The following is a 13,277-nucleotide window of genomic DNA, read 5'->3' on the forward strand; positions in this document are numbered from 1 at the left end:
CTTTTGCAATATAATAGCAGAGCTGAGTAGCTGCAACAGAAGCTATATGGCCCTCAAAGACCAAAATATTTACTATGTGGCCATCTGCAGAACACCTGAGCTAATACACTCCATGAAAAGACCTGAAGTGTCTCACTGAAAAGATTACATTCAAGAGGTATAATTTTAACACTCTGAATCTATTTTTAACAATATAATTGCACAAGTACAAGATGAGAGAAAACAAACTTTACAGTAATTCATGTAAAAATAAACAAACTGATTCTGGAAACAGCCACCTGCTATCCCAGCCATATCAGCAGAATCTACCCAAGTGGTAGATGCCAGAAAGCATTGTTCTAAATCCTTTCATGTAAATTCCAGCAGATTTAGTTGACCTCAAGCTCAGTGTGAGCTAATAATGTGAAGTGGCTGATAAAAGCAAGCTGATGAACTCTTAGGCTGAATTCTTAAGAATTAGAGCATCCAGAACACCATGGGGGGTCCACTGTATCCCACTTCCTTGAGTACATAAACTCTGCATCTAGTTAGAAAATGACTTTGATAAATTATGCAGAATCTCTACTTGGTAAGGGTTTTATACCAATTCTGTGCACATTTACTACTACTAGGACAGACAGTACTCCAAGGATTCACAAGGGTCCACCACTGCTGAAAGGGCAGCTGTTTTTCTCTGATCACTGGGCTCCCATTTATCCTACTTCTTTCTCTAAGTAGTTTTGAAATTAAAAGTAGAATAGATTAGGTCATCTACTCATCTACTCATTTTGTATGCCAGGGTCTATTCCCATGGGACAACATCTAGTTAAAGGTTTAATTCTTCCAAAGAGCAATTCCATCATCTCCTTTTGGAAGGTTGTCCTACATTCTACTCATTATATAGTTGAGAATAGTCTGAGTCTAGCCAGAATGTACTTTATTTGAGCCTCCAAAAAACCAAGGGAAAAAAAATTGTCTTAGCACAGGATTCCATACACCTAGAAAATGGTCAAACCATGGTTTTTAGAGTTTCAGTTCTATCCTGAGAATAACCTAACCTGACATCCTAAACGTATTTGTCAGGCTTGCCTGACATTTTTTAAAAAACGAAAGTAAAGATAACATACTATCTTACTCACAGTCCTGAAGGAGAGAATGCCTAATAAAACTCATGACGAGGCATTTTACAATAAAATCCATATACATTCTACCAAACAAAAATTTCAAGATGACGACTTAGGAACTGGTAAAAAGTTATCCTCAATCCTAACTAGTAACCCTCTTCATTGGTGGGCTTTGGCACCAAACTCCATACAACTCTACACAGTCCTCCATGCCCCTGGGATGACAAGAGAGGAAGAGAGGGCCACGTAGTGAGAGATTCCGGACACTTTCCAACTTAAACCAGACCTGCTTTACATCAGCCTGTTTTTATATGATTAGTTTTTGTCTAAAATTTCATTCTTACAAATGACGGTTCATAGAATTAAAACCACATTTAAAATAAAATCAGTAGAGCTAAAAGTTTGACTGAGTACATAAATGGTCATTTGCCACGACGTTTTCTACCTTATTTAGTTTCATTTTATTTACCTTAGATCCTGGTGTTCCAGGCTGACCGGGAGAGCCATCACGTCCCATCAAACCCTACATTTTTAAGTGAAAGTTTTGAGAGTAACTTAGAAAACAATATTTAAAAAATGCTAAATCCATTTCCAAGGTACACATTCTCATAATAATTACTCTGCTACAAAATAATATAGGGAAAAGTTCCCCACATACGTCTAAATAAAGGATAATAAAAAAAAATCTATGCAGGATAGCATGAAGGCCAGCAAAGCCGTCATAATGTGGTTGTTCAAATAACCTACAAATAGCAAAAAATCCTGGAAAGCTAGTAAAAGACAAATGTAAAGAGAAGTTGATTTTTTTTCCTACATTCTCCTTTCTGCCTTCGGTCAAGATGGCTAAGAATTAGGTTTCTTCATAGATGTCATCCCAGTCAACTTTACATTCAATTTCTATTTTCTTAAACAATATTTTGAAAGAGTTACAATCTAATAAATTCTCTGAACATAACAATCTCTCTTCAAGTTACAAAATGGTCATATTTTTAACCATATAATTCAAAATACGACAATAATAACTACTAGAGCAACAAGGAACTAATTTAATTTAGATTCTACTTTAAATACCATTACACACATTAAAAAACATTTGCCTTCTCTTAAACATAGCCAAGGAAATGTGATGAGCAAAAAAGTATGCAATTAACATCATCAGAAAATGGAATATCAATATGATCATATTGAAAATACCATGTCATCACTACTATGATTTGCTATCCATTTAGGATATTACTGCAACTATAAAATGTAAAATATACTGGCTCATCGCATTGTGTATAAATATTAGATATATCAAATATAAATATTCTCAAAGTTCAGTGACGTTTTAGCCAATACCTTCAGTTTCTGGAAGCTAACTCAGATACTGGTAAATGACCAAGTTTATTATTTCAGTGAACAAAGGACGTGGTAGTGATGGTGGAGGTAGAATATTTCATTTTAGAGGGAAGAATCTTCTTTTAAACCTCCCCGAAATCCGAATTCATATCTAATGCACAGTACTTTTATTTACTCTTATGTGCAAAATTCACCAACTCTTTCACCAAGTAATGGATAAAAATATCTGTGTTTTTAACTTACGTAAAGTCATGAACTGTTAAACATGAAAGATACCCCGTTTACTTAAAAAAAAAGCTACTATAGGCAATTTGATTCGTTGGTTAAAATCAACATCACTTCTAGCAATTTTTATGCAATCTCGCACACACACAATAGGATTTTCATAATTTCTAATACCAAACTCCTATGTCCCTTCCACTCTCAAAACTTCCAAAATTATCTGTTCACTAATTTAGGATCTTCCTATACTATCTCTTCTAAGCATATTCTCCCTCATTAGTGTAATGTGTAATTTTTTTAAAAAATGAAAAAAAGAACATTTATTAAGTTTAGACTTTTTTATGGTATTAGTTTTTTAATGAATAGATAGAATATTTGTTTTCTGATTTATCTACATTAAGAGTTCTTAATCTTTATTTGGGTGGGAAGAAATCTGGAATCCTCTAGAAAAATGTACATAATCATCTTGATACAAATGGATTTGTGGACTCCCAAAGTCTGTTAGATCCCCCCTCCCAGTTTTATAAACTACAAAATAAGAACTTGTGGTAATAGAAACTGTTTTTCAAACACCCTGATAATAATGACATTAACATACAGGAATCCCTGGAGCTCCTTTTTTTCCTAGTGGTCCTGGAGGCCCAATTTCTCCCTAAAAATCAAATACAAATCAAATTTTAAATTTTGAATTATTAATACATTTCCAGGAATTTCCTACCAAAGCATTCAATACCAATTACCCCAGTCTGCCTCCCCTTTCTCTACTGTAAAACAGAAGCAACAAAGTATGGAAAATCAGGAGCAATACTGTCATTGTTTCAAACAAAGACCCGGAAGTTCACACAGAGTTGGAGAGGTGAGACAATGGGGTGGGGGGGGGGAACCATGTGGAAAAATTTTCTTATTTATCATTAAGAAACATGATAGCAAACATAAATTAAGAAAATACAGGATAATAATAGCATTTAAACTTCAATTTCTTGGATTTTGGCTAACTAGGTACTCCAAGGGAGTCTTCGAATCCTGAACAACAAGAACAAAAACCTAGAAAGAACATCCTCTGGGAAAGGGTGTTGGTCTTTTAAGAAGTTGGAGAGGTCTTCAAAGATCCCTCATTTTAATAAAATATACTCTGGGTTGACACAATGATTATGAGGATTTGGAACTATGCAGAAATCTTGCCAGAGGTAGAGATGCAGGAGCCAAGAAGGCTGGAGGTGTCTGGAGTGCATGGGAAACTGAATGGCGGGCTAGCCACGGGAAGAGGGTGGAAATCTTTAATACCTATGACAACCCAGAACTCTTAAAGGGGGCTGACGTGATACAGCTCTCCATGCCCAAATAAGGCTGACAGAACTCACACCAATTAACATGAAGCAATGAGCTCATATTCATCAAGAAAGAAAGAGGAAGAAATCCACAAGACTGAGAGTTCACAGAAATAACAAACTACAGATATTGGAATTGTTAGAAACAGAATTTAGAACAATATATGAGATCTTTACCAATTAAAGAATGGAATCATGAAAGACGATAGAACTGTAAATGGAAAAAGAGGCTATCAAGAGTAAAAAGAGGTTATTAAAAAGTTGAACTTTTAGAAATGAAAAGTATAATTGTTTCATTTTAAATCAATTGATGGTTTAAACAGCAGAGTAGACACAGTAAAGGAAGAATAAATACAGTGGGAAATATATCCAAAAAATTTAACCAGAAAGTTAGAATCAAGGATACGAAAATAAGAAGCTCTTCAGAAACATGGAGGACAAAATGAGAAGGAATAAAATTCGTCTAACTGTAATTCCAGAAGGAGGGAACAAAGATAGGAAGAGATGTAATTTGGAAATAATGGGTGATGTCTTCCAGAGTTAATGGAAGTAATTCCACAGAGCCAGGAAGCAAACTGAATTCTGCCCAGGGTGAATAAAGAGAAATGCATATCTAGATACACTGTCATGACTTTTAAAACATAAAAGACAAAATACCTTAAAAGAATCCCAAAGAAAGGGACAGATCACTTACAAAAGAACAATAATTAGAATGAGAGCAGACGTTTCATAGTTCATAATGGAAGCCTGGAGACAACAGAAGAAAATCCTCAACATGTTTCAGTGAAATAATCATCAACCTTGAGTTGTACACACTACAAAACAATCCCTCAATACCAAGACTAAAATGAAGACATTTAAAATTAGATAAAAACTGAAAGTTGGTTACCAAGATATCTGTACTAAAAAAACTGCTAAAGGTATCGTTCAGGAAGTAGTAAAATTATCCAAAAAGGATAGTCAAAGAGCACAAGGTAGAAAAGTAACCAAGTAAAATAGAAAGCACATGTATAAATCCAAATAAATATTATCTGTATAAAACAACAAAACAAAAATGAATTATAAGGACAAAATAATAGCTTCTGAAATTATATCATTATTTGAACACTTAACTGTTGTCCTGAAGGCGGTAAGAATGTAGTCTATGTGAAGACATCACCACTTTGCCCTTTTAATAAACAGATCCAGCCCCGAATCTTTCAAGTTTCATTAACACTCACCTTTTGTCCCATTAATCCTTGGCTTCCAGGAAATCCTGGGATTCCCTAAAAAGTAATAAAGTAGAACTTCAATTTTAAAAAGTATAGACTATATCATTAAAGATGAATAAGTCCTAATTGGATTTTTAACTTATAAATAATGTATAATTTCAAACTTATATCATCCACTTACGGTATAATAATGCTACTGATAATAATCCAATTTGGAAAAGAGAAAGTTTATGAGATTCCATATTATAGAAACGTCTACTGATAGTTATAGTTTTAAATAAAGGCTTTCAAAAAGAAATACTTATGAGAATATTAACCTTGGTTCTTCCTTCAGACCAACAAAAGTGATAAAAATAAGAAGGATACTTCATTTGAACATATTCCTATACTATTTAAAATGAATAATGCAAGGAAAACTGTCAAGTCATAGGAGTTCAGATTTAGTACAACAGTTCCATAGGCCCCCACTGCCTCACTACCGTAATTAAAAACTAGTAAGACTAACCAATACCCTCCAGACTGAGCCACGAAACACCCAGGAACTTAATTCCTTGTATAAACGACAACAACCTTTCTCCTAATGATTCCCTTACTGATAAAACCATGAAGAATATACAGGTCACAGTATAAGGACTGAAAGAAATACAGAGAACTCTTTCACAAGGCTCAATCTAGATGTACAAGTTCCCCAACAAGGTTCAGAGACTATTAATGTTCATTGTATAAATTTGAGAATAACATTAGCATATTCATTAATGGGCAAGCAGTTCTACTGTCAGTCATTCAAAGCATTTACCAAAATAATCTTTTACCAGCCAGAGCAAACAGTGATGGTACTACCCAATTCTCATTTTTTATTCATTTTTCTTAGCTCCTTTCTTGAGGACACTTCAGTTAAAGTAAGTTAACCCTCAGAAATAACATAGATGGCAGAAAAGGAATTTGAAAGACAAGGAAAGTGGGCCCAAGCAGTATTTCTTGAAAGCCCTCTGCATTATCAGGGCTCTCAAAGAATAGTAGTACTCCTCAGTAAATCAAGGCAGATGGTAGAGAGGCCACTATCAATGAGATCAAGTTATCTTCTATTACAGGAAGAGTAGGCCACTATTTTGATTTTCACATCTTGACTTTATTAACACAATACTGGTCAATGTGTTAGCCACAATTATAATGGAAGACACATGCATACAGTTCTGGTTTTAAAATCTGAACTTGAATCATAAATTGGAATTCATGTTGACTTTATTTGGCTCCATTCATTTTGCCACGGCACTACACCCTTTGCAGAGAACAAAAGTTGTATGTGAGCAATGACTATTAACAAAGGGCTTGTAATCTAGTTGAAAACACAAGCTTTTATAAACATACTAATTAGAAAATAATATAAAACCATATAAATTTTAAAGTAACATTATAAAACATGAGCATAATATTCTCTAAAACATAGAGGAAAATTAAAATAATTGAGTTCTATGTAAAAAGAACATAGAATGATATGAATTGTATCCTTCCAAGGCAGAAAATGCATATCATTAATGCAATTAAGATGAATATTGTTCCAAATAAAGGCCTCCATTTCAATAGACCATAACTTGGCATAAAACCATCTGAAATAAACTCCCATTCAAATACACATATACACAAACTCACTATAGGTTTAGATTAAGTCCTGAATTGAAATAAAACCTGTCTGTAAAATCTTACCAGATACTAGACAGCCATTGCTCTATGCTGAAACTGGTGCAGCTGTGGCCATACAGTGTCCTTTGGTCCCAAGAATCTCTAACGGGGTCATACAACTGCCCATGATACTGTCAGACATGAGAAGCTGAATTTCTTGCTGCACGCTGTCCTTCACTGCTTAGAGCTTCATCACTATTTAAGTCTCTAGTCCCCTCCACAATCTACGATATTAATACAAATCAGTTACAGATATCCTGCCTCTATGCCTGTTTCTGAAGCCAATTCCAGGGTCATAAAGGCTACATCCTCACTGTCGGGGCAAATGGAGTTATGCCCAGGCACCCTAACCTCCACCTCCCAGTTCAGCCCTCACAGTTCACTCCCTGGATCTGATTTGACACCTTATTATCTAAATAATTGTAATACTGAACTTGGTCTATATTAGGACATAGCCCCAAATCTTATGTTATTTCAGCATATCAGATATTGAGAGTATTTGGGGGAGATTCCAGATTTTGAAAAAAAAAATCCCTTTTCCTATTGTCTTCTTAACATGTTAGTAAAACATTAAAATGTATTTCAGAGATATGAAGTCATATATTCTATGACTAATTATGCCAAGAACTATTGCTTATTTTATAAGTATCAACCACAAATATATAAAACTACATAATATCAAAAAATAAGATGTAAAACTGATTTATAAAAGCAATTCTTGGCAAAACTAATATGATACCATGGGTATGCATGGAATGAAAGACTGTTGAGAGAGAAGTTAACCAGAACTGAAACGGGTCAGAGCTATATTAGTTAATAAAATTCTCCTAGATTTTATTTTCCTGGGCTCCCATCTATTGAAATTCACTAAACTTTGCCAATTTTACACTAGCAGAAGTATTATTCAAAACCATCTGAAATTCACCAGTTCGTCGATCCAAAGTATTTAGTGACAATTACTTCATACAGCAAATGTTTTCCAAGCAAACTATTTTATATTTCACTTTCGGCATGTGTGGTTTTGGATTCAGGCAACTGTGAGAATGTGTAAATAAAGACAGAAACAAGCATTTTATTTGGTACGAGTAAAGGGGCATATTTCCCCCACTTCTGTGATTTCAGTTTGGGTTTGAGAAAGAGCAGAAAGTCAACTGGAAAATCCTGCATAATGTTGTGGTGAAAAAATGTTGACATAAAAAAATGTTCTAGAATCTTCTCTGTAACCATTAAACCATTGATGTGTAACAAAAAGTCATTAAGAATAGAAATACACAGTTTAGAATAAGGGGTTTGGCCCCAATTTCCCAAAGACCACTTTGTAATGAGGGAAATGTGTTCATGATATATTACTTAGAAAAGACAAAAAAAAATCACTTGATACTTTCTCACGTCCAGTGAATTCAGTTACCTTACCCCTGAAATCAGAGCATCTTGGATCCAATCTGCTTTTAAGTAATGCAATATTTTCAATGTACTAAGAACAAATCTAACCTGTTAATGGTATTTTTATACCAAAATTTTCATCCTTTCAGGCACACAGTGGTAAAGATATTTTAATATACAGTTATCAAAATATCAGAAGCATGTTACATTTTCTATTGTATCAAGAACTGATTTGTTTGTTCCTAAAGATTCATGAAGAAAAAGCACCTATATATTGAAAGTACCATTCTTATAAGCTACAAAAAATTACAACTATTATTATTACAATGATTATCAATAAAAAGCCAGTGGAAGCAGTTACAGGTTTAGACACGAAGTCAGCCAGCCCATTATCCAGTGGCTGATGGACTCCAGGCCTGTTATTTAAACTGCGGAATCTCAGTATCCCCAATTTACACAGGGCGAAATAACAACCTACCTCGTAGAGTTGGTGCATTCTATCAATTAACTCTCACAAGTGCTTAACTCAGTGCTGGCACTCTAATGAACAAATTTTCATGACTGTCTTTTCACAGCTCCTCCCTGACCTTTGAAAATTGTGAAATGGATGAAGTCAATTCTCCCCCATGTCTCAAAATTTGTCCTCCTTCCCCCTTTTAAGAATATCTCTCTTTTTGGAAGCGGGGGGGGGGGGGCGGCTTTCTACCTTGCCTTTCTCTACCCTGGTTTCCAAAATTTCCCACTGTACCCAAGAGGACTCCAGCCATCTTAAGGCTTCCCACTAGGAGGTGACAAGTTGGCAGTGCCCCTCACCCACTATCTTTCTCTTTTCGTGTTTGACTAACTTTGACTACAATAACTTTTGCTTTTTAAACATTCACGTGTATTTCATCACAATTCTTTCAGGAAAATACAACCAAAAGTTTCAAATATATTTTCAGTTGAACCCCACAATGTTTTTCGATCTTTTTTTAAAATTCCACACTAACTGACAGATCATTATGAATGATGTACAAAAGATTACTCTGTGGTAAGAGAATTCTAAAGAGAAGTAACGCACAACCACAGCCACCAAACCTAAAACAAACCAATATATAAGTACTTGCAATAAACCCATAATAAGGAAATCACCAGCTTTACGATTCCCTTTAATATTTTAACACAGTTTTACTACTCCCTTTAACCTTTAAGGGGAAAAAAAGTAATCTGAGTAACATTGGATGAATTTCTTTTTTCCTAGCCTACAGATCAGGACCCACATGGGACTGGACCCGAAGTACCCAAAGGTAAGTAATTCCAATAGAAAATGCTTGGTAAATATTTCTGGGCTACTCATGTTTATACACAACAGAAAATGTCACCGGTTTGACACAGTAAGTTACAGAGAGAGACCAGGGATAGCATCAGAAGGAAAAGCTATCTGGGAGCCCTTACAAAGTTGCTTCATGTTACTGGCATTTCTCTCCAGCATCTAAAAGCATTTCAACATTTTTTAAAGGCCAAAAAAATATTCTAAACAATTTTACTGTTGTCAAAGTATCTTTCTTCAGGACAAAACAAAACAAAGACAAATGTTTAGCAAATTAGAGTAACATACCTGAAAACCCAGAAGAGGGGGAGGGCAGGATTTAGAGACCCAGGAAGGTCTCTGCACTACCACATCATGGGGAAGTCATGGACTTACCCTGAACCCAGGAATCCAAAAAATAACCTGTCCCTTTACATCAGCAAGTGAGATCATCCATGTGAAATATAGTAGGGCATTAAAAGGAACACATTCATAGAGACACACGTAACACTCAAAACCAACTCCATTTGAAAGAAGTTCCAAAATGATACTGGAGCTGCTCTAAAATGAGTTCTGATCCTCTGAGAACCTAAAAAATGCAGAGCATTCTTTTTAGTACATGGAACGTCACTGCATAATGCAAAACCAATTGTGATGACTCTCTCATAAAGGAGAAAAATGACAATGAATTTTTCAAAGACCTTTACAGTCAACTCAGTTGCTGAGTAGACTATATAATACATTCCAGAGAAATCTGATTCTATTTTAAAAAGTTATATATGATCAAAGTCACCAAACAAAAAATTTTTAAAACACCAAAACAAAAGTGAAACTAATTTGATCAAGAACACAAATGAATTTTCAACCTTAGTTGTAATTCATATAGTAAAAACTAAACAACCGAGTATTTGAAAATTGTATCTAATTTGTCTGTCTTTTATTTAGAACCTGTTCTTAAAATATGTATATACTGTTACATCTAAATCATATTTATTGGGGCACCTGGGTGGCTCAGTCGTTAAGTGTCTGCCTTTGGCTCAGGGTGTGATCCCAGAGTCCTGGAATCGAGCCCCACATCGGGCTCCTTGCTCCCTGGGAGCCTGCTTCTTCCTCTCCCACTCCCCCTCCTTGTATTCCCTCTCTCACTGGCTGTCTCTCTGTCAAATAAATAAATAAATAAAATCTTTTTAAAAAATCATATTTATTGTGCAACTCAGCCCATTGTGAATTTTGCTATTTATATAATGTATATCCCCATTTTCCTATTGAAAAATGAGATGATACACTAATAAGCATTCACCAAATGAAAATAATTTGAAGGAAAACTATGTAAGCTTTCTGTTGACCCATGAAAAATCACAAACATTATTTAGTGGCTTAAAACAACACAAATACATTCTCTCAGGGTTCTGTAGGTCAGAAGTAACGCATGGGTCTCACTGAGCTAAATTCAAGGAGTTGGCAAGGTTGCACTCCTTTCTGGGATCTCTAGGGAAGAAATCATTTCCTATTCATTCAGGTTACTGGCAGAATTCAATTCCTTGCAGTCGGAAAAACAAAACCAAACCCAGGGTCTCCTATGTTCTTGCTGGGGGCCATTCCCAGGCTTCTGGAGGCTACCATATTCCTTGGATCATGGCCCCTTCCCCCATCTTCAGCAGCAGCAAGTAGCTGGTCAGGTCCTTCCAGTGTTGAATCTTTTTGACCTGTTTCTCATCCATCTTTTCTACTTCTAATTATTTGTGATTAAATTAAGCACACCCAGGTAATCTAGGCTAATATCCGCATCTCAAGGTCAATAATCTTAACCACATCTGCAAAGTCCCTTTACACTGTGAGGTAAATAGTTAATATTCTGGGAACTAGCATGTGGTTATCTCGCAGGGGGAAGAGAGGAGTCATTATTTTGCCTACCACAGAAATATTACCTAATAGCCAAGGACCAGATAGTTTCTATATTATTTAAATGTCTCCAGGGCATTAAAGATAGAGATGATTTAAATTCAAATTATGAGGCCACTATGCCCTAATAACAAATCCAGTCAAGAATAATACCTAAAAATGAAATCTACACACTAACCTAATTTGTCAATTCAAATGCAAATGGCTTTACTATAATGTCAGTAAATCAAATACAGCAATGCATTAGAAAAGTACAGCGTGATTAAGAGGGTTTGCTTCAGGGTGCAGTGAGTGCTCAATGTTAAGAAATATATCCATATAATATGTTCATACAAATTATTAATAGTTTAGAGAAGGAATGATACAGAATCTCAAGAAATACTAAAAATGCATTTTGCAGAATTTACCAGGCATTATTAAAAACTCTCACAAATCTAAATCTAGGAATTGTAAACCTGAATCTGAATCCACTGCAAACCAACTGTAAACATACTTCATGGAACACTAGACATTTCTGCTTAAAATCAGGAATAAAGCATAAGCTGGATTCTCAAGTAGTAATGCCACCTACAGGAAAACATCCTTCCCTCCAAATATTGCATAATACACGGGGATATATGTAACATCAATAGGGGAAGTTAAGATGAAATACATCCATGCTATAAATAAAATGAAATGAGACAGATATTATATTCTTTCTTATAACAAGGTACGGTAAAAAAAAAAATCTGTAATACTGTGAAGTTAAATAAAATTTCAACGGACATGACTTGTTATTTTAAAAATATGTATGTGCTCTGTTTATGTATTTGTATATTCAAGAGTAAATTGGGAAAGAATTTTATTAAAGGAATAATTATTATCTCTAAGGATGGGAATGGGATTTGGGTAAATGAAGGCAGATTTTTTTTTTTGAAATTTACAACACAACTTCTACATTTTTTGCCTATTTAAGAGAAGTTAAGTAAAAAATGAATAAAGTAATATAACTAAAATATAAAGTGTACAATAAATAATACAATAAAAAGTTGGCCCATGGAGTTTTATATTTCAAAAATTTCTCAGAAAAAAAACGTCTAAGGTTCTTCTCCCCACATTTAAGTCATTCAGGAAACTACTATTAAATACCTGTCTTTCAAAATAAAAAAAGTAAAGATATTAATGGTTGTGGCTATTATTTCATTAAAAAAAATAAGAGCAACTCTCTGGGGAGCCTGGGTGGCTCAGCTGGTTAAGTGTCTGACTTGATTTTGGCTCAGGTCATGATTACATTGGGCTCCCCCACTCAGCAGAAAGTCTGCTTGAGAGTCTCTCTCTCTCCCTCTCCCCACCCATTCACGCAGGCTTGCTCTCTCTCTAAAATAAATAAATCTTTAAACACATACACACACACACACACAAACTAAAACAAGAAAGCAGTATATTGCAACCACAGCTGTGACCTCAGATAACACATTTGCTTAGTTTTCATGCCTTGGTAGGTTATTCTCACAGATAATTTTTCACACATTGCTAAGGATACACTGTTAGACAAGGCATCAGTCTTCTCATCTACGGAACAACAATACTGTGTTTTAAGAAGCAATTTCTTTGATTAAAAAAAAGCCAGGAATTTGGCTTTTGATAAGATTAGCCTTAACATTTCCCCATAACAGAAGTAACAGAAGCTAACTTTTCTAAAATAAAAATGATAATAGATCAGATCTAAAAATTGATTTAAAAAACACTATATATATTCTCAAAGTAAATTTCTAGGAAAATTAACAACCTAAAAATTTCCTTAAAGATGTAACAAAACAAAAAATTTAAGTGACCAAAT

At 34.7% G+C, this 13,277-nt stretch overlaps 1 protein-coding gene across 4 annotated transcripts in view; it reads right to left on the bottom strand.

Annotated features, from left to right (window-relative positions):
- Positions 1-13,277, bottom strand: part of COL21A1 (collagen type XXI alpha 1 chain) — a 177,565-nt gene that overhangs the window by 16,255 nt on the left and 148,033 nt on the right. For all 4 annotated transcript variants that reach the window (XM_019799345.2, XM_011224576.3, XM_019799347.2 and 1 more), the window contains 3 exons: positions 5,215-5,259; positions 3,265-3,318; positions 1,573-1,626 (listed from right to left, as the gene is read on the bottom strand). In XM_019799345.2, the coding sequence (XP_019654904.1) occupies positions 1,573-1,626; positions 3,265-3,318; positions 5,215-5,259 (153 nt within the window). The remainder of the gene's footprint in view (positions 1-1,572; positions 1,627-3,264; positions 3,319-5,214; positions 5,260-13,277) is intronic.

The sequence above is a fragment of the Ailuropoda melanoleuca genome, chromosome 19 (assembly GCF_002007445.2).
Source record: "Ailuropoda melanoleuca isolate Jingjing chromosome 19, ASM200744v2, whole genome shotgun sequence".
Taxonomy (NCBI): domain Eukaryota; kingdom Metazoa; phylum Chordata; class Mammalia; order Carnivora; family Ursidae; genus Ailuropoda; species Ailuropoda melanoleuca.